Consider the following 23,230-nt stretch of genomic DNA (forward strand, 5'->3'; position numbering starts at 1 on the left):
GTTGGCTGATATCCAAAGTAGAAATAATTGTCCAAATCATAAAAGGCCTCAGTTTACACTTTGATTCCTGGATGAAATGAGAAGATATTGGGATGGGAGAAAAGTATTTATCTTTGCTTCAGTGATTTGTTCCAGTTTAATAGAATCCTTAGTTAAAAAAACAAAAGTATACAATCCAATTAAATCTTGATAAAAACTAGTGTAGTAAATCAGGAGTCCAGAAAGCTAAGTTCTAGTTCTGCTTCTAAAGAAAATTGTATCAGTTCAGTTCCATTCATTTGCTCAATCGTGTCCGACTCTTTGCGACCCCATGGACTATAGCATGCCAGGCTTCCCTGTCCATCACCAACACCCATGCTGCTGCTACTGCTAAGTCACTTCAGTCATGTCCGACTCTGTGCGACCCCATAGATGGCAGCCCACCAGGCTCCACCATCCCTGGGATTCTCCAGGCAAGAACACTGGAGTGGGTTGCCATTTCCTTCTCCAATGCATGAAAGTGAAAAGTGAAAGGGAAGTCGCTCAGTCATGTCCGACTCCCAACGACCCCATGGACTGCAGCCTACCAGGCTCCTCCATCCATGGGATTCTCCAGGCAAGAGTACTGGAGTGGGGTGCCATTGCCTTCTCCGACCAACACCCATAGCCTGCTCAAACCCATATCCATCAAGTCGGTGGTGCCATCCAACCATCTCATCCTCTGTCATCTCATCCTCCTCCTGCCTTCAATCTTCCCAGCATCAGAGTCTTTTCCAGTGAGTCAGTTCTTCGCATCAGGTGGCCAAAGCATTGGCGTTTCAGCTTCAATACAATAGAAAATTGTATAATCTGGGGCAAATCATTCAATCTCCCTTGGGTTCAGCTTTCTCATCTATAACGGCCTATAAAATTTTGAGTGTGAGGGGAAACAGTACTGACTTTGGGAATGAATGCAGGGTGAACCGTGGAAGGAGGAAAGCAGATAGGATGCTGGGTTACTACTGTATTTGAACTAGTGAACAAGCCAGGATGACCACATTCTGAAACTAAAAAGTGCCTCATAGAGACACAGACTTAGAGAACAAATGTATGGACACCAAGAGGGGAGGGAGAGGGTGGGATGAATTGGAAAATAGGGATTGACATGTGTACACTGCTATGTATGAAGTAGATGGCTGGTGATATGATTCCACTTCTATGAGATACCTAGATTCAAATCCATAGAGTCATAAAGTACTCTGGTAGCTGCCAAGGGTTGGGGAGTAGAGGGTAGTAAGGTGGGGAAGGGGGATGGGGAGTTTTTAATGGGAACAAAGTATGGTTGAAGAAGGTGAAAAATTTGAAAGATGGATGGTGGTGAGAGTTGCATAACAATGTGAATGTACTTAGTGCCTCTGAACTGTACAGTTAAATATGGTTAAAATAATTTTTTTAAGTGCAAAGAAAATTATGTTTCAGTGAAAGGGGAATAAATGAGTAGAATGTTTAGCTACTTGAATGATTTTTAAAATATGAGAAGGATTCTAATAGAGAGAAGCATCATGAGAAACTTTTGGACCAGACAGGACTGACAAATTGTTATTTCATCCATAAACACCATAATAAACAACAACCACCATCACAAACACTATCATTCTGTAAAAAGAACACCATTTCAAAGAAGATGCACTGTTCCACCTCTACCTCATAGGCTATTGGGTGAGACCAACCTATCATTAGGACAGCAAGGATGGAAGGGACATACAAGGTCTGGAAAACACGGGTCAGCCCATCTTCAGGCAACCAGGCAAGACACCACTTAAGCTGACTTCTGGGTAGTCACTGTTTCATTATCATCTGTGCAATGAACTAAGATCAAAGCACATTTGTGGGGCCTCTTGAGAAACCTATATGCAGGTCAGGAAGCAAGAGTTAGAACTGGACATGGAACATCAGACTGTTTCCAAATAGGAAAAGGAGTACCTCAAGGCTGTATATTGTCACCCTGCTTATTTAACTTATATGCAGAGTACATCATGAGAAACACTGGGCTGGAAGAAGCACAAGCTGGAATCAAGATTGCCGGGAGAAATATCAATAACCTCAGATATGCAGATGACACCACCCTTATGGCAGAAAGTGAAGAGGAACTCAAAAGCCTCTTGATGAAAGTGAAAGAGGAGAGTGAAAAAGTTGGCTTAAAACTCAACATTCAGAAAACTAAGATCATGGCATCTGGTCCCATCACTTCATGGGAAATAGATGGGGAAACAGTGGAAACAGTGTCAGACTTTATTTTGGGGGGTTCCAAAATCACTGCAGATGGTGATTGCAGCCATGAAATTAAAAGACGCTTACTCCTTGGAAGGAAAGTTATGACCAACCTAAATGGCATATTCAACAGCAGAGACATTACTTTGCCAACAAAAGTCTGTCTAGTCAAGGCTATGGTTTTTCCAGTAGTCATGTATGGATGTGAGAGTTGGACTGTGAAGAAGGCTGAATGCCGAAGAATTTATGCTTTTGAACTGTGGTGTTGGAGAAGACTCCTGAGAGTCCCTTGGACTGCAAGGAGATCCAACCAGTGCATTCTAAAGGAGATCAGCCCTGGGTGTTCTTTGGAAGGAATGATGCTAAAGCTGAAACTCCAGTACTTTGGCCACCTCATGCGAAGAGTTGACTCACTGGAAAAGACTCTGATGCTGGGAGGGATTGGAGGCAGGAGGAGAAGGGGACGACAGAGGATGAGATGGCTGGATGGCATCACTGACTCGATGGACGTGAGTCTGAGTGAACTCCGGGAGTTGGTGATGGACAGGGAGGCCTGGCATGCTGCAATTCTTGGGGTCACAAAAAGTAGGACATGACTGAGTGACTGAACTGAACTGATGTAAACATTTCCAAAAAGAGAAAAAAAAATGCTCATTGAAATAATGTAATGGAAAAATTAAACAAAAAAAATTTCAGTGAAACACCGAGCCCATACACACACACAAAATACATCCACAAACATACTTGTGTATATACATTTAAATGAAAACTTCATAAGGCAATCTTTACCCTGAATGCAAGTATATTCTGAAATTATCTACTTTCTTCTGTTCTGGTTTGCTTTTCATTAAAAACATTTTTTGCAGTCAGTGGTAAATTAGAACCTCTTATGTCCACGTGCAGGAATAGGTTAACTTTTGAGGAATTTTAGAACCTGTTGACATTACGTTCATAGCTTGAAATCAGCTCAATGAAAATAAAAAATCAAATTCTACAAATATGGGCTTTTTTCTTTCTTTTCAGAGCCAGATGTTAAACATTTTCTAGCACACCACTGGTTGCAGACTTCTAAGTGGATTTTACAAATTACTAATGGGTCACAACTTAAAGTTTAAAAGTCATTGAATAGCACATGCTGTATAAAGCTTCTTGTACCCAGAAGCACCACCATAAATAGAAGCTTTCTTCTTTGCTTCCTCCTGCTGCTACTCTATTATTCAAAGATACATGTACACATTTTAAGCAAAAACGAGTGACTGAGTCAAAATGCAACCTTTTTTTGGTATGTACTTCACATTTATTAAAAATCAGAACACCAATAGTCATACAAAGTGCGAATGAGCCAGAGAAAGAAAGGAAGGCTCTGGCTGGAATTCTCTGGCTAGTAAAACAGAAAAATAGAAAATAGAAAAAAGAAAAAATGTCAATTGCATGATTAAGATGATACTCGGATGGAAATGCGGATGGAATCTGGGGCCTCAGTTACACAGTTTCCATTTCTTATTTTATTAAAAAAAAAAGGTTCAATCTCACAACTGTAAAATCTAGTAAAGGCTGATTTTCAACTATCAAATGATTGATTCTTGACATCATATGACTTCTTGAAATTGTTTTTTCCATATTTACTTACCTATAATTTTTAGTGGTCGATGTTTCAAAATACCTCTGATCAGACTCTGAGGAAGACAATGTAAATAAAATATCACACAAAATGTGTGTGATGGTGAGAATGGGGAGAGCAATACTCAAGCTCAGCTTGTGTTTTGCTCCCTTCCAAATAGTACAAAATTTTGTGTGTGTTCCCTTCATCCCCTTCCTGGCTTTTTCTACCTTCTCTTCACCTTTCTGACTTTTTTCTTTCTTCTCTACCTATAAGCAGTAAGAACTATTCTGAAAAGACAGGATTTGGGGTTCAAAGAAAAAATTCTTTTTTCCTCTCAAGTTTTAGAAACCAAAAACTTTCCATGGTAGCCAAAGTCACACATACACACACACACCACACACAGAGTTTAAGTAACTTTGTTCTTCTAAATTCCAGTCCTTTGCTTCTTTCCACTCATACAAATAAGTCTATTCAGTTTCTTTTTCTTTAAACAAGTTAGTATTATGGAAATGTGAGCTGAAAATTTTACCCAGGAAAATGTACTTCAGGGCTCTGCGAAACCAGGGATAAAAGAAACCATATATTAAAGGATTACATGTGGAGTTAAAATAGCCAAACCATGTCAAAGCATCAAACAAAACTACAGGAGTAGAGAAGCTCAGAAAGGGATCCAATAAAATTGTGAAAAAGCAGGGAAACCAGCATAATAAAAAAACACCCATCACTATCCCTAAAGTCTTGGCTGCTTTCTTGTCTTTCCTCATTTGATTATTTTGATTTTCTGGTAAGTTGTTGATTGCACGAGCATGCTTTCTGGATACTGCAAAAATTTTGCCATAAATTCCAACCATCACAGACCCAGGAGCGAAGAAACCTGCCATGAACAAGGTGGTGCCCCATAGCTTGTTGAACATCACTGGGCAGGAACTAGAGCAAGCAACCAAGATGTCATAGCCTTCTATTCCATCAGCATAGGCCTCAGAGAAGACCACTCCGAAGGCGAATGTCCCGGGGACTGACCAGCAGAGAATCAGCAACTGCTTAATGGCTGGAATCGTCATTTTGATTGAATACTGTAAAGGGTAACAGATAGCATAAAATCTATCAATGGCCACCGAGCAAAGATGGAAAATGGATGTAATGCTGAGCATCAGATCAAAGCTATAATGAATCTTGCAAAATGTAAGCCCAAAATACCAGCAGTTCTCCACTGATCTTATCATACTGTATGGCATGATGGTGAATCCCAGCAGGAAATCAGTGACCGCCATGGAGAGGATGAGGAAGTTGGTTGGTGTGTGAAGCTGTTTGAAGTAGGAAATGGAAACGATCATGGCAAGATTACCAAACACTGTGATGAATATGGCTCCAGACATAAAGGAATACATGGCAGCTCGGACCCCTACCGGCCTTTCGTTTTCTGGGCAAGATCCACTTCCATATTCAGAGCAATTCAATAGTTTCTTAGGAAAAAGCAAGAACACATGGGATTGTGTCAGTTAATAGACAGTATATCACGTTTTTTATATACTTTCATAGAAAAATTTTAAAAAGACATAGAAGACTTAAGGAAGATAATTTATGATGAATTATTATAATTTTCTTATTTATCTTAATCTGTATTTAGTCTTAACCTGTAAATTTACAATTCATAGAATTCTAACCTAATGAGTTTTAGTGATCATAATTTACTTTACTCTTGCCTTTATTCAAATTAAGGCTTCCCTGATAGGTCAGTTGAAGAATCCACCTGCAACGCAGGAGACCCTGGTTCAACTCCTGGGTCGGGAAGATCTGCTGGAGAAGGAATAGTCTACCCACTCCAGTGTTCTTGGACTTCCCTTGTGGCTCAGCTGGTAAAGAATCCGCCTGCAATGCAGGAGACCTGGGTTCAATCCTTGAGTTGAGAAAATCCCCTGGAGAAGGAAAAGGCTACCCACGCTGACTTGGAGTGTTCTGACCTGCAGAATTCCATGGACTGTATAGTCCACGGGGCTGCAAGGAGTCGGACATGACTGAGTGACTTTCACTTTTCACTTACTCAAATTATACCACTGACATTCAGTAAGCTCTTAATTTATGCCAGGGCCTGAAATTAGAAGGAGGAGGAGGAGGAGGGGAGTCAGGAAAACACTGAGGGGAGGAAGAAAAGAGGAGGGGGTAGACGGAAAAGAAGGAGAAGAAGAAACTTTTGTTATTGAACTTAATATAATTGTTCTTCCCTGTGTACATAGGAAGAATAGATACTGATACTTATTAGACAATACATTCACTTCTTCCTCAAATGAGTCAGGAGCAGGTAACCAGACTTTGTTTGATTGGGGTCTATTGGCTATGGGACCAGGAGTTTACTAAGCGAAAAACAGATTCCTGCATATGTTCTATCCCTCTCACTGTGCTTCTATCTTTTTCATGCTAAGCGCATTTGAAAGAGGAAGAATCACTTGAGGAAGTCTAACAGTCTGGAAGAATCATCCTCTTCAGCTGGTCATGGAACTTTGATAAGCATCTCACCCTCAGAGCAGCTAAATCGGAGGAGCGCAGAGGCCAAAGCCGACCACCCCCACTTTGTGAAGAGTAAGGGCACCACTGCAGCTCCTCTCCTCAAGCCCCGTGCAATGGTAACAGCCTGGCAAGTTTCAGTGTGCGGGTCACACAGAGAGCTAGGGGCTGGGCATTAGTGAGTTCTAGGAAAGAAAGCCAGTTCTAAGTAGCACATGCTCTCCATGCATTGACCCAGTGTCTTTATTTTGCATATAAAAATCAGCATGTTACCATTTACGTGTATACTAGGGGTGGAACATGTATATGAATTAGGATAACTTTTTTCTTTTTTCTAAAATATATTATTTTTATTTTGCTTTGCTGGATCTTAGTTGCAGCATGTGGAATCTAGTCCCCCATCAGGGATCCAACTTGGGCCCCCTGCATTGGACTTGTGGAGTCTCAGGCACTGAACCACCAGAGAAGTCTCAGGATAACTTTCTTTTTTAAATGTACATTAGGGGGAAAAATCACTATCTAAATACAAATACATGACCACAATCCATGAGACACAACGAAAGGAACGAGAAGGCATGAATGGTGGTAGAGAGTCCATAAAACAGCTAAAAAGACAAAACACATCAACGCTTAAAACCCAGATGATTTTGGACCACAGATTAAAAGCAACTGTGGTGATGAACTGACCAAATAAAAGTCTAGGCAATATGTGCAGTCAAAGATCAAAAGTGGACAAGAGGCTTTCAGGCTGGGTCAACAAGAATGCCCCAGTGAGGATAAGACTTTTGCCTGGTTCTCACTGGGTGAGTAAGATTTGAACAGAAAAGCAAAAACTCTATTTTAAGCAGGAAGGGTGAAGAAATGGCATAAGGTTATTCAGAGACCTTTGAAAGTCATTCTTAGGGTCTCTGAAACATGACAGAGAAAATTGGGTGTGGAGGAGAGGTTGGAATGGAGAAGGGAGAATTTCTAGTGTCAAGTTCCCTCAAGCCACTGTTCTTAATCTGTATTCAGTCAAAGGAGCTTTCCCACTTGGTTCTCATATTTAAGCAGTTATGTCTGAACTGTCTTCTACTCAAGTGTTAAATTAAAAGTGATTGCTGCATTCCCTTAGAAAGTGATTAAGCTGTAGGAGCAGACCATAATAATAAAGAATTTTCTGATTGTTCTAATATGGTCTCATTTCTTTTTATCTTGTCATTAAATTTTTGTGCTTCCATTTTAAATATTCCACTGCTTTAGAACCCACTCTTTAAGGATTTTAAGAGGCTTTTAAAAGTACTTTGTTCTGATAATCATTCTTTCTACTTTCCTTGAATTATTTTGACCTTACCCAAGCAATTGGTTTCTTTCAGTTGCTTAATTTCTATCTGAAACTTCATAATGAATCTTAACATATTAAATAATACACATGAACAGTCATAGCACAATGCCTGATATATAAAGAACACTATCAAAGGTGACTGCCCTCTTGTTCTTCCTCTTTTCCTTCCTTCCCTCTTTCCTGGTTGGGATGAACACCACATTCAACATTCAAGGATACATTTGACCAGAAAAGATGTCTCCCAAGAAAGCAAAAGAATGGGACTGTATGTAAAAACCCAGGTAACAGCCTTAACCCTCTGCCTCACACAGGTGAACACTTCGGTAAATGATTTTCTCGGCAGCTTATAAACAAATAACCCTTTCCCTAATTCTAAATCTTCTTCCTAGGAAACATGCTGCCCGGCCAAAAGGCAGCACATTTTCCTGTTAGCATATTTAAAAACCTCTGCCTTTTATTACAAATTTATATTAAGTCCTGCATCTATAATCTTCTGCATTCCTACATGTCTCTTTGTACTGGACCAAAATGCATAAAAAAAAAAAGAATCAATCTACCGGTAATACCACTGTATTACTAGAGTAACAGTTTGCTTCCTGAGAAAACCCAAGGAAAAGAAAGTGCAGATCCATCCTTCTCAATCTCCTCTCCACATACCTGTTGTACTGCAGAAGATGACATTGCTAATTAAACTCCTTACTAGAGGAACTGTTCTTCTTTGTTTCTCTTCCATCTAAGTGAATGCTTTTATGGAGCTGAACAACCTGAACTATGTACATTACGCTGTTCTGCAACTTAACAACTAGTCTCAAGGGAATTGGGTCTGAAAATCAAAAAAAAAAAAAGCAAAGCGAAACCTTGCCTTTCTAAAGTTTAACAGCCAAATGAGCCTAAACCATTCCTTCATCCTCTCAGGACTCTGCTTTCCGAAGTTTTCATCACCTCCAGCACTGACAGCTTTAAATCCACTATTATACAACAACTGTAAAAGTAACTCTAAACCCTCCAGTTACGGGTGACCCTAAGGACCCTGATTCGATTACGCATGAATGAGATTGGTAGTTCGAGAGAAGAATGGCATTATGTCCTCCATCTCTTTAGGAAAATCTGTCACAGTCCATGTGTGTCTCACATTTCAGTCACTAAGGGCTCTTAGCTCCTAACCATTTTTGTCTTTTTCCTTTGTTTAAATGTGACTAAAAGAGCAAGTCTCATCAACCCTCTTAGATCTGGAGGAATGGAGCATAATTATTACCTCTTTAAGGAACTCAAGTAATGATGCCAAAATCTCAGATGTTACCAACTTAAATCTATTCACACATTGAAGAACTTACCTTTTTGTTTTGTTCTTGTAAAATGTGAAAACTCCTTTTGCGTTGTTGGGGACAACTTTGGGAGGCAACACACTTCAGATGTAGAGAAACTATAATACTGGTCACTAAAAAGCATCAGGGTCTGTCAACAAGGACTTACTGTCCTTGTTGGAAGTCTGCTCAATGTTATGTGGCAGCCTGGATGAGAGTGGAGTTTGAGGGAGAATGGATACATATATTAATGTATGTATGGCTGAGTCCCTTTACTGTTCACCTGAAACTATCATGATATTGTTAATTGGCTATACCTCAATACAAAATAAAAACTTCAAAAGAAAACACACACAAAAAATCAGGGTCTGCTTGCCTGAATTAAAATTATAGATATTCAGAAAATGAAGATCATGGCATCCGGTCCCACCACTTCATGGGAAATAGATGGGGAAACAGTGGAAACAGTGTCAGACTTTATTTTTCTGGGCTCCAAAATCACTACAGATGGTGACTGCAGCCATGAAATTAGAAGACGCTTACTCCTTGGAAGGAAAGTTATGACCAACCTACATAGCATATTCAAAAGCAGAGACATTACTTTGCCAACAAAGGTTCATCTAGTCAAGGCTATGGTTTTTCCTGTGGTCATGTATGGATGTGAGAGTTGGACTGTGAAGAAGGCTGAGTGCTAAAGAACTGATGCTTTTGAACTGTGGTGTTGGAGAAGACTCTTGAGAGTCCCTTGGACAGCAAGGAGATCCAACCAGTCCATTCTGAAGGAGACCAGTCCTGGGATTTCTTTGGAAGGAATGATGCTAAAGCTGAAACTCCAGTACTTTGGCCACCTCATGCGAAGAGTTGACTCATTGGAAAAAGACTCTGATGCTGGGAGGGATTGGGGGCAGGAAGAGAAGGGGACAACAGAGGATGAGATGGCTGGATGGCATCACTGACTTGATGGACGTGAGTCTCAGTGAACTCCGGGAGTTGGTGATGGACAGGGAGGCCTGGCGTGCTGCGATTCATGGGGTCGCAAAGAGTCAGACACGACTGAGCGACTGATCTGATCTGATCTGATCTGTGATTTGTCAGCGTGGCGTACGGCTGTTGCTTGGATATGCCGCTTGTGCAGTCACATGGGGTCACATGAAGTCCTGAGCTTCAAAGGGTCCACTCTTGGCTCAATGGCTCCGCTAATGCCCTCTTGAAATGCTTAATACATTTTAGGAAAGAGACTGCAGGGCTTCCCTGGTGGTCCAGTGGGTCAAGAATCTGCTTGCCAATGCAGTATTCTTGCCTGGAGAATCCCATGGACTGAGGAGCCTGGTGGGCTACGATCCATAGGATTGCAGAGTTGGACACGACTGAAGAGACTTAGCACGGCACAACGCAGGGGAGATGAGTTCAATCCCAGGTCCGGGAAGATTCCACATGTCATGCGGCAACTACACCTGCACAGCAGAACTACGGAGCCTGTGCTCTAGAGCGTGCGTGCCACAATGACTGAGCCCCGGTCCTGCACCTACAGAGCCCACACGTCCAGAGCACATGGTCCACAAGAGAAGCCACTGCAATGAGAGGCCCGCACGTCACAACTAGAGAGTATCCCTCCCTCCCTGAAAGTAGAGAAAGCCCACGTGCAGCATCAAAGACCTAGCACAACTAAAAATAAAGGAACAAATAAAAATTTTTTTAAAAAATGGCATTTTCGGTTTGCTGTGAGTTCCCTAAATTACATAGCTGGTCCTGCTCAATCTCTCTTGGGAGCTCTTCTTGAAGAAGAGAAATAAGAAAAAAAAACCCTCTTATTTCAGAGCCTATTCATATTTATGATAGATGAGAAAATGTATATGAAGGTATTTTGTTAAGAAAACTTTATAAATATTAGCACAGTTGCTTGCCAAGAAGGTAGCACTTATTTTAAAAGCAAAAGGCATTACCACTCCAAAGTTGCCAGCAGCTACTCTGTCTTCTGGGGGAAGTCAGTAAGTCATTTTAGATAGATCTTCTTGATTCTGTAAAGAATTAGTTAAACATTCTCTTTTAATTATGTAGATGGGAGACATGTAGCAGAGGCAGGTTAGAATATAAATTGTTGCTTTTAAAGAGCTAAGGAGCAAAAGGAATGAGTTTTGTTCTCTTATGAGATGAGTGCAATTGTGACTGAACTGAACTGTGATAGATAGAATATATCTAATAAACTAAAGTATATCATCTTAATATACACTAGCTTAATAAACAAGCCTAATATACCAGCTGGCAAGAAAGAACATTAGGGCTTTCTTGAGCAGGACTGACCATGACAGAGGGCAGATAGACAACTGACCCTTGAAAACTCCCCTGAACCAGCCTCTTTAATCCCAATGAAAAGATTTGAAAGAGAACTCTTTGGTGAATGTAAGTGTAGCGAGTGTCAACTCAGTCCTCTCCTTTCTAAGCCCCTGGAATCTATACTGTCCCCTGGCAGCCCCATTATCTACATCATTGCAGATGGAATGACACCACACTGGCTCCCTAGTGATACTTTCTACAGTGACACCTTGTGGCAACTTGGGAGAACTGAATCTTCGGATTCAGTCCTTACAGAATGCATCAGAAGATCAGAAAGGATATAAGAAAGATGGTTAATTTAAGTAAAACAAAGCGATATGATCTTATTTTGTACCTCAAGCTGGATAAAATGGATGTATCACTAATATGTTCACATTTTTAATGAAACTCAGAAGTACAGAATTAATTACAATGAGTCATGCCACAGGGCTTCCCAGGTGGCGCTAATGGTAAAGAACTCGTCTGCCAGTGCAGCTTAGGCATAGGCGACACCTGTTTGATCCCTGGGTCCGGAAGATCCCCTGGAGAAGGGAATGGCTACCCACTCCAGTATTCTTGCCTGGAGAATCCCATAGACAGAGGAGCCTGGCGGGCTACAGCCCATGGGGTCGCACAGAGTCGGACACGACTGAGGGAACTTAGCACGACCCGGGTCACAATCATGCCATACATCTGACTTGCTTTATTGCTTTGTTTGTAACATAATGAACACCCATGACTGTGAACTAGCTTGACAATAGTGTCCTTATTTCTGTATTCTGCTTTCTACCACCTCAGATAATTACTACACTGAATTTTGTGTTTATCAGTTTTTATGTTCCTTTAATAGATTTATCATGTTATGGTTCATGATTAAATCAAAGTATTGATGGGTTTTGTTTTTTGAATTTCTTATAAAATGGGTATCATGCAATTTGTTGTCTTTTAGAATTTGTTTCGCTCTTATTTTTTCACTTAATTTTATACTATATATAACTGTAGTTCATTCATTTTTATTGTTATATAATAATCTTTTCTCCTATCAAAAGATATTTGAATTATTTATAGTTCTTTTGCTATTATGAATGGTGCTATTTTGAATATTCTTGTGTAAGTTTCTTGATACTAATAGTCAAAAGATTTTCTTGTAAATGTACATGAGAAAATAATTAAGGAGTGAAAGAATGTGAATATTCAGTTTCACAACACTAAACAAATTTTATTCCAAAGTGGCTGTACTACATTCTCACAATAAATATGTAGAAATTCTATTGACTTATACAGGCAGCACATGATATTAACACACTTAAATGTTCAACAATTTAATGAGTGAAGAGTTGTATTTTATTGTAGATTTGATTTGCATTTTCCTGATTTCCAATGAAGGACAGCATTTATTTGTGTGTTTATTGTTGTTTCCCTTCTGTGAAATCCTATTATTTCTTTTTATTTACATTTTCCTTTTCTTCTTGATTTATACAAGCTATTTTTATATCCTTAATAATAACCTTTATCAGTTATTATATATGTAGCAAATATATTTTCCCCATGGATAACTTGCCCTTTCCTTTTAGGTAGTTTTTTGATAAATGAAAGTTCTTTCAAATAGCTAAATTTATCAATCATTTATGCTTTGTAACTTTATTTTAAAAAATCCTTCCCTAGTTCCAAGTCAGAAAAAATGCCATCTAAATTTTCTAGTGAAAATTTAAACATTTTGCTTTTAATATTCAAGTTTTTAATTCATCTGTAATTGTGTATGGTGTGAAGTAAGCAAAAACTTATTTTTTTTTCACATCTTTTTCCAGCTCCAGTTATTGAGTAGAATTTCCTTTCCCCAATGCAGATGTTGTATATCAAAGTCCACACATATCTCTGAGCTCTGCATACAATGCCATCCACTCATTCATTTAATACTGCACAAACACCACATTGGCTTAGTTATCATGGCTTGTAATGACTCTTGATGTTTAATAGAATAAGCCCTTTCCCCCTCCTCCTCCCCCCTCTTCCTCCTCCTTCTTCTTCCTTCCTTCAAAGATGTTAATTATCTTTCCAAGATCCATAAAAATTATGTTGGATTTTGAGGCAATAGCATTAATATCTCTTCACTATTATATCTCATCCATGAGATGGGCTAGATCCACATTTATTTGGTCTTCTGTAATGTTCTATTGAGTAAACTTTCCTAATACTCTACAAATGTGTCTTGCATACCTGCCGGGGTCCAGCCCCGGTGGATCCAGGGAATTCGAAGTGGGGACGGCGTCAGCGAACTGGATACAATAGCTTTAATTAAATATTAATTAGAGATATAAAGATTAATTGAATAAGGATAGCTCAGCAGGAAAATTCAGTGGAGAAAAGTGGCGGAATAACTTGGTTTATGTGGAAAGCTAATAAAATTCCAAAATAAGGAATTTGCGTCACCTACGTAGGCCGCAGGTGTCCTCCCATTCTCCTGAAGGAGAGGAGACACTAAGGCCTCCCTGGTCAGATCTTAGAAGCCCAGGCATAATTCGTAGGCTTGACGAGCCTCCATGCTACAGATGGGAATTCAGCCAGAAGGTGAGAGAAAGAATGACATGGGGAGACCAAGTTTCGGTGAACAAAGCCTGCACTTTATTTTCCAAAGTAGTTTTTATACCTTAAGTTGTGCATAGAGGATAATGAGGGAAGGGGTAGAGTCAGCAGTAAGCCAGGCTTTCTTCCTGCAAACTTATCATATGCAAAAGTTTAGGTGATTTACATCATCTTCTGGCCCGGAGGCCTGTCAACATTTTAAGATCCTTTTTTCAGAAAACTTATTTTTCTCTAAAGGTGATTATTCTAAAGTCAGGTGCCACCCTCCGAAAGCATTAGATAAAGTCGCATTCCTATAGGGCAAAGGTGTGGTGGGCTATAGCAAGAAAAGAATTAACTCAAGGGTCTAAGGTTACAAACATTAAAGCTACTACTTACATTCCTATACACCAATTATATTAATCAATACACTGCCAGGGACACAGTAGGCAAGGGATATGGAAACTTAGCCACAAACATTGGCCCAACAAGTGAAAAACCCTTCACCAATACAAGTTCTAATCAATCTTTTAACTGCTCAAAGGAATCTGTATTTAGACAGTTTAGAACATCTCATGCCTCTCACAGTTGGGAGGCTCTGAACAATCACGTGGCCGGAAGAACCTATTCAGGCAGGCTAGAGGACTTCCAAAGGAGTTTGTAGGTTGAAACACTCTTGTCACGCCCAGGAAGTTTATCAACTGGAGCTGTAAGTTAACTCTTTTTTAGAGAGAAGTAGTGGGGGACAGCCCCCCATAAAGTCAGAGGTGTAAGTGAGAGCACAAAGCAGTAAAGTAGGCAGACTCTGGTTTTGGGGGTAGGTGCTCGAGAATTTCCAGGGGGACTCCTGAGGCTCCATCCTGCCTTTGCGTTTGCCGAACCTCCTTCCTCATGACCTTTGCCACAGGCGGAGTTCCTCACACTGGTTCCTGGCACATACCTTCTGATAATTTTATTCCTGAGTAACTCAATTTTACATTGGTGTATTTTTAAATCCACAGTTTTTTTTGTTGCTTATTACTGGTGCACACATTTAACTGAATTTTGTATTCAGGCAACTTGCTCAATTTTCCTATTATTTGAAAAATTTCTTTGTAGACTCTTGAATTTTCTATGTGGTTAATAATACTACCTGCAAATTATTATGGTTCTATTTCCTCCTCTAATTCTTGAGGCCTTCAATTTCTTGTTCTTAATATACTGTACTAAGATCTTTAGGACAATATTGATTGAGGCTTTATTATAAAATGACTAAGTCACTTTAAAAATGAAACAGTTGCTTCTTATGACATTTAAAAAGTTTATTAGGGACTTCCTTGGAAGTCCAGCCATTAAAACTCCGTGCTCCCATTACAGGGTGCTCGGGTTTGATTCATGGTAGGGGAGCTAAGATCCCATCTGCCTCACGGCCAAAAAAAAAAAAAAATGTCTTTTAAAGATGACATAGCTCAAAATCTTTGGGGGCTCTTTTCTGCCAATTTTCAATTCAGCACACAAAACTTATCTTTTTATTGTAAGCTTATGTCCATTTTCTAGAGAAATAAGAACCATAGCTTATCACCCAGTCAAAACACTAAGATTTTGCTTGAAATGTTTCTTATTGTTTCTGAAAATTCAATTCACATTAAGAATCTTTTAAGCCACTTTAATCTGAAAAAAAAAATAGTACTGGTTCTACCTGAGTCTGATAATGACTGCTCATTCTTCTGAATCACTAAGGCTTCCACGGTGGTGGCCCTCGTCACTCAGACGCTTCCCACTGAGATTTTCCGTTTACACTGCACTGCTATTACTCTGTTTCTACTTTGTGTTGACCCTATCCTCCCCCATCCCATGAAAAACCTCTATTTTAAGCAAGTAATTTTTGCACTACAAGAAAGAGAGAAACTAAGGAAGGAAAGAAAGATGGGAGGGAGGAACACATGCATGATGATTTGCTGCATCGGCTAAACAGATAGAGTGATATAATGCTGTGATCTGAGCTTAAAATTGATAGTCTGGGATGTATTTTTAAATCTCATCTGTGCACCTATGAACCAGGTTGACAATGGCAATGTTAATTATAAGTAATAATAATTTGAATTTCTTGATCTTGTACTATCTCATTTTCAAAAACCTCATTTCGTTTCCATTAACATTTCAGAGAGGTTGAGAACATATTGATATTATTCAGGTCTCTATCCTTAGCATTTAGCTGACACAATGACAGGTATATATCAGGTGCTCAGTAAATTTGTTATGTGAATGAATAAATGACTTAATGAATGAGTAAGTCTTCACTACAACTCTGAAAGTTACATATTACCCATTTACAAATAAGGAAACTGAAATTTAAGATTTGGTTAATTGCTTTCTGCTGCCAAACATAGCTGAATAGCTACTAATAACCTGTTTGAGTATAAACTCAAGCCGATATATTTTCAGGATTCATCCCAGAAATTATTCTGGTTTCTTTTGTTTTTAGTTTTATCTGATGGTCGTTACAGGGGTAGGAAGAAGAAAATTTAGATGATTCAATTACCTGGGTAATGACTATCATTTTTCACTTCTTTGTTAATTAGAACAAACATTATTCTAGTTATACATATTCAAATTTAGCATTGTGATAATAGCCCCTCTAGTCTACTCATGTAAAGCAGATGTTAGTATGTTATTTTGTTGTGTTGTATTTTGTTTTATTGTTCTTGCAACATGAACCATGGAAGAAAAATCAATGGATTATCTGAGTGTTTTTCCTTATTCTGCCAACTTTTAATAATTTTATGCACTTGGGAGAATTATACAGACAAAATGTAAACGCTAGGCCATTTAAAAATAGTTATTAGCACATTTCAAACTTATGATATCACTGTTTTCAAACTCTTCTGTTTGTTAAAAGTAAAGTCTTATGAGAATTGCTAATAGCAGTGATTAAATGTGTTGATTGGATATTTACCAATGTCCACAGTACTTCATTTACAGTTTGACACTTGGAACCTGCAATTCGAGCTCATAGTCCAAAGAGACCAGTATAAGCAGCATTTCTCTCTTTACTCTCATTTGCTAAACTTTTGAGTAAATAGACACCGGAGGGCATCATTAACACATTAGCTGTTCTGCCTTGATTGTGATGGGAAATAATTTCACACTATTATTCATTGGGGAAGTAGTTGTACTTAGTGGAGACAAGAACACATTTATCACAGAACTGTGTTTGAAGAACCAAATGTTTGGGGACTTCTACAGATTATTAAGCAAAGTGCATATCTGAGAAAGAAAACTTTAGCTGATGCAAGAGAGATAAAATAGTGACCTCTGTCTTAGTCTATCTTCTTATTTGATGTAAATGTGTTTACAGAGCTGGTATCATGAATGAAAAACAAAGAATCACTTATCTGGAAGATTTCAGAAATCTCAGAAAAACCATTCAGCTAACATTACATCTCAACTCTGGTTGGAGATACAAGAAACCTCTTAACTAAATATTCATTTTGTTTGTCCCTTAAGGAGTAATTTCAAATTTTAGAATTGTAATAAATTAAATACATTGAGTAAATTAAGATTCTGTGTCAAAAAAGGGTATAACACAAGAAAAAGACAATTTTTGTCTTCAGTTCAGTTCAGCCACTCAGTCATGTCCAACTCTTTGCGACCCCATGAACCACAGTATGCCAGGCCTCCCTATCCATCACCAACTCCCGGAGTCCACCCAAACCCATGTCCATTGAGTAGGTGATGACATCCAACCATCTCATCCCCTGTTGTCCCCTTCTCCTTCTGCCCTCAATCTTTCCCAGCATCAGCGTCTTTTCAAATCAGTCAGATCTTCGCATCAGGTGGTCAAAGTACTGGAGTTGCAGCTTCAACATCAGTCCTTTCAGTGAACATCCAGGACTGATTTCCTTTAGGATGGACTGGTTGAATCTCCAAAGGACTCTCAAGAGTCTTCTCTAACATCACAGTTCAAAAGCATCAATTCTTTGGTGCTCAGCTTTCTTTATAGTCCAACTCTCATATCCATATATGACTACTGGAAAAACCATAGCCTTGACTAGATGGACCTATGTTGACAAAGTAACGTCTGCTTTTTAATATGCTGTCTAGTTTGGTCATAACTTTCTTTCCAAGGAGTAAGTGTCTTTTAATTTCATGGCTGCAGTCACCATCTGCAGTGATGTTGGAGCCCCCAAAAATAAAGTCAGCCATTGTTTCCACCGTTTCCCTATCTATTTGCCATGAAGTGATGGGACCGGCTGCCATGATCTTATTCTGAATGTTGAGTTTTAAGCCAACTTCTTCACTCTCCTCTTTCACTTTAATCAAGAGGCTCTTTAGTTCTTCACTTTCTGCCATAAGGGTGGTGTCATCTGCATATCTGAGATTATTGATATTTCTCCCAACAATCTTGATTCCAGCCTGTGCTTCCTCCAGCCCAGCGTTTCTCATGAGGTACTCTGCATACAAGTTAAATAAGCAAGGTGACAATATACAGCCTTGACGTACTCTTTTTCCTATAGGGAACCAGTCTGTTGGTCCATGTCCAGTTCTAACTGTTGGTTCCTGCCTGCATAACGGTTTTTTCAAGAGGCAGGTAAAGTGGTCTGGTATTCCCATCTCTTTCAGAATTTTCCACAGTTTATTGTGATCCACACAGTCAAAGGCTTTGGTATAGTCAATAAAGCAGAAATAGATGTTTTACTAGAACTCTCTTGTTTTTTTGATGATTCGATGGATATTGGCAATTTGATCTCTGGTTCCTCTGCCTTTTCTAAAATCAGCTTGAACATCTGGAAGCTCACAGTTCACATGTTGCTGAATTCTGGCTTGGAGAATTTTGAGCATTACTTTACTAGTGTGTGAGATGAGTGCAATTGTGTGGTAGTTTGAGCATTCTTTGGCATTGCCTTTCTTTGGGTTTGGAATGAAAACTGACCTTTTCCAGTCCTATGGCCGTTGCTGAGTTTTCCAAATTTGCTGGCATATTGAGTGCAACACTTTCACAGCATCATCTTTCAGGATTTGGAATAGCTCAACTGGAATTCCATCACCTCCACTAGCTTTGTTCGTAGTGATGCTTTCTAAGGCCCACTTGACTTCACATGCCAGGATGTCTGGCTCTAGATGAGTGTGAGTGATCACACCATCGTGATTATCTGGGTCGTGAAGATCTTTTTTGTACAGTTCTTCTGGGTATTCTTGCCACCTCTTCTTAATATCTTCTGCTTCTGTTAGGTCCATACCATTTCTGTCCTTTATTGAGCCCACCTTTGCATGAAGTGTTCCCTTGGTATCTCTAATTTTCTTGAGATCTCTAGTCTTTCCCATTCTGTTGTTTACCTCTATTTCTTTGCATTGATCACGGAGGAAGGCTTTCTTATCTCTTCTTGCTATTCTTTGGAACTCTGCATTCAGATGCTTATATCTTTCCTTTGCTTTTCCCTTCTCTTCTTTTCACAGCTATTTGTAAGGCCTCCTAGCAAGAATTCTTTTGCTTGCATTGGTTGTGGCCTTTGTCATCTATTTTCATTGAATTTTAAGCATAGGTTATAAGTGGTCCTTAAAACTTTAATTTCTTCAATGATTGGAGCTGTCCTGATGCTTCCATGGTATGCTGCAGGCTCACCATCAACTCTTACTGCCAAAACACCTTTCTTGCTTCAAGGGATATTAACAATGTAGAATAGTGGATTTGGGGATTTCACAAAAAGAAAGTTTTAAACATGGGGGCAAATGTGCCGCTACACTGTACTGTGCTGTCGCTTCTGTTGTGTCTGACTCTGTGCAACCCCATGGACTGTAGCTCGCCAGGCTCCTCTGTCCATAGGGATTCTCTAGGCAAGAATACTGGAGTGGGTTGCTGTGCCCTCCTCCAAGGGATCTTCCCAACCTTGGGATCAAACATAAGCTTGTCAAATAAGATCCTTGTCAAAATGTTTTGTCTGTTATTACTATATTTTCTTTCATGAAAAGAACATCTTAATCCTGGAAATTTAGTAAGGAATGATCTTAGTCAAGAGACAGTCTATTAATTTGAATGCATATTCCATAATGAAAAACTCTTACACTGTGTTTATTTTCTCACTTCATAATGACTGGTAAAAAGTGTGTCATAGCCAATGCTAGTCTTCAAACTGGGAAAATTTGAGAATCCCTGAGTTAGATGATCAAGGCATTATTAGTTTGACAAAATAACATTAAAATGCTTAAATTTCAAAACATAACTTTAGAAATAGTTTTTCCCACAGGAACTCTACTTGGTGCACTGTGGTGACCTGAATAGGAGAGGAGGGGATACATGTATAAGTACAGTTGATTAACTTTGCTGTACAGTAGAAACTAATGCAACACTGAAGCAACTATAAAGTGAAGTCGCTCAGTCGTGTCTGACTCTTTGCGACCCCATGGACTGTAGCCTATCAGGCTCCTCAGTCCACGGGATTTTCCAGGCAAGAGTACTGGAGTGGGGTGCCATTAATTTAATAAATAAATAATTAATTAAAAATTTTAAAATGTTGCACTCAAATAGTTAGTTATCTTTCTTCTCTCCCTTCCTTGGACAAATGTTCTTGGAGCAACTATCTGGCCCAGGCCCTGTGGCAGATGCTGGGGAAAACTGAGTCCCTAACTCACAGGAGCTCATAGCCAGGGCTTCTGAGCTCATTTTAAAATACATTGTGCTATTCATTATTCCTCTGAATTTTCACTGTACAATATAAACTTAATTTTTTTTATTCCTTTTTTTTAACATCTAAGGAAATGGTGCTTAGGAGAAATGTGATCCAAGGAGCATGGGCTGCTGCTGTTTGAAACTGCAGATTTCTGAATCTCAGTCCAATCAACCCTAAATAATTCCAAACAGTTAGGAATTCAACATCAGCCTCGGTAGTAGCTCATATGCTAAATCTAGTTAGCAGTTTCAGAACCAGCTTTTTAAATAATTTAACCATTAAAATCTTTTCCTACCATAAATAATACATATTTATTGCCAAAATTAAAGTCATACAGGCACATCTGCTTAAACTTGACTGGAGATAAAACTATGAGTCCTGATAGTTGCTTCATATTTGACCTGAAGTAGGAAAGAGGGTAGAGTTTGGGCCAGACAGACTTGGATTCCAATCTGTCTCTAACTTGCATTAACACTATACCCTTGAATTTCTTATTTCCCCTGATTCATCTATTCCCCTTAAAAATGTGCTTTGAGTGACTTCTCTGTCCCAGGTCTGGTGCTGAGTATGGAGTAGAAGAATGAATAAGAAACCGTCCTTAACTTCTGTAGTTCACACTCCAGTGGGGACAGAGGGCATTTGAAAAATAAGCGGGCAGTGTATTGATGAGAGACTTCCCCAGTGGCTCCTGGGTTAAAGAATCCACCTGCAATGCAGGCGATGCAGATTTGATCCCTGGGTTGGAAGATCCCCTGGAGGAGGGCATGGCAACTCACCCCACTACTCTTGCCTGGAGAATCCCATGGACAAAGGAGCCTGGTGACCTACAGTCCATGGGATCACACAGAGTCTGAAGTGACTGAGCGTGCACATATAGATAAGTGCAGGGCACAACATTGGGAGGTTTTTTGGTTTTGTTTTGCTGCTGCTGCTGCTGCTAAGTCGCTTCAGTCGTGTCCGACTCTGTGCAACCCCATAGACGGCAGCCCACAAGGCTCCCCAGTCCCTGGGATTCTCCAGGCAAGAACACTGGAATGGGTTGCCATTTCCTTCTTCAGTGCATGAAAGTGAAAAGTGAAAGTGAAGTTGCTCAGTCTTTTCCAACTCTCTTTTCCAACTCTCAGCGACCCCATGGATTGTAGCCCACCAGGCTCCTCCATCCATGGGATTTTCCAGGCCAGAGTACTAAGTTGGTTTGTTTGTTTGTTTTTTGATGTGGACAATTTTTAAAGTCTTTATTGAATTTGTTACAATATTGCTTCATTTTTATGTTTGGGTTTTTAGGTTGTGCAGCATGTGGGATCTTAGCTCCCTGATCAGGAATTGATTGCATTGGAAGTTGAAGTCTTAACCACTGGATCACCCAAGGAAGTCTGCACATTGGGGGATTCAGAGAAGACCCCTACTTGATCTTAGAGAATTTAGATGGATTCCTGGAGAGGCAATCCTCAAGATGAGTCTTTTAAAATGAGTAAAAGTCATGGAGATGGAAGAGGGGAAGGAGGCGTTTCAGCCATGGGGGCTGCAGGAGCAAAGACATAAGCAGGGAAAGCACAGGAACCACGAGGAAAATGGACTTGACCTCACACTTGTCTGGTTTCAAAGCCTGAGGCCATCCCTCTATGCGGGGAACTTCAGAAATCTGGCTCTAGACCAGCAAGCTTCAGAGCTTATACAAAGTGTTCATCCAAATTCATTAACTACTTGGACAATAAGTAGGTATTTTGCAGGTAAATATCAATACTATATATGTAGATAGAAATATATAGTTATGTTCATATATGCCTTCTATAGAAATTATTTTTAAAGAAATAAAAATTCCCAATATGCGAAACTGCCGCAGACTAATGCAGAAATGTATCACCAGGTTAACTTTCTTCTTCATAGAACTTGGAATAAGTCTGATATTCTTTTCCATAATTTTAATTGTGGAATTTACTGGGAAATAGGATGATGTAATGTTGCTCTAGTCTTTTTTTTTTTTTTTAAAGATATGTAATATCTGCCAGGTACTCCATGTGTACTAAGCATATTCTGAATGAACACTAGCATAGCACATACCAATAAAATGACAGAGAATAATGCTAATAAAATGTATTTGCTGAGTATTTTTATGTGCAAGGCCGCATGCTAGGCAGTATCTCTCATGTAATGATTAATGGTCCAGTGAGACAATATTATTGTCCTTATTTTGCAGGTGAGTAATTCACTGGGAGCTTACAGACTTCATAAAGGGATTTTACGAGGAGAGGAATATGGAACAGAAGGTCAGGACCTGTCAAAGACAAATTTACCTTCTCTAAATGCTTGTTTACAGTTGGCCATGTACTCAATGACCTGTTTGAAACACTTTGGGAAATGAATATATACTTTATCTTTAAAAAAAAAAAACTTCAATTTGATTCTTACATTACTTAGATTATTTGAGTGCAACACTCAAAATATCTCTCAATACTGTTTTTTTTTTTGTATACTTTATAGTCTACTAAATTTAAAAACATAAATCACTCTTCATGAATCTTTAAACATTTCAGTTAATATTCACACTCTGATTGACAGTGTACAGTTAAACAAACTGATTCACCAAAATCCACAATTTATGGGAGTTTATATAGTTTGCTTTACTTTTTTGACAAAAATTATGACTCTCCAAAAATTGGATTATTGACTTCAAGAACCAAGTTTAAAATCAGGCTGGAACTTCCACTGCACTGATCTCTTAAGATGGCAATATTATTATTACAAA

At 39.2% G+C, this 23,230-nt stretch overlaps 1 protein-coding gene across 1 annotated transcript; it reads right to left on the reverse strand.

Annotated features, from left to right (window-relative positions):
- Nucleotides 1-4,299: 4,299 nt before the first annotated feature.
- LOC133254453 (trace amine-associated receptor 2) lies at nucleotides 4,300-5,284 on the reverse strand. The gene has a single exon (XM_061428699.1). The coding sequence runs from the start codon at nucleotides 5,218-5,220 to the stop codon at nucleotides 4,300-4,302; it is 921 nt and encodes a 306-aa protein (XP_061284683.1). The 5' UTR covers nucleotides 5,221-5,284.
- Nucleotides 5,285-23,230: the final 17,946 nt, after the last annotated feature.

This window comes from Bos javanicus, chromosome 9 (genome assembly GCF_032452875.1).
Source record: "Bos javanicus breed banteng chromosome 9, ARS-OSU_banteng_1.0, whole genome shotgun sequence".
NCBI classification, from domain to species: domain Eukaryota; kingdom Metazoa; phylum Chordata; class Mammalia; order Artiodactyla; family Bovidae; genus Bos; species Bos javanicus.

Excerpts from the sequence above, each read along its gene's own strand:
- LOC133254453 (XM_061428699.1), bottom strand. The coding sequence starts at position 5,220 with ATGTATTCCTTTATGTCTGGAGCCATATTCATCACAGTGTTTGGTAAT.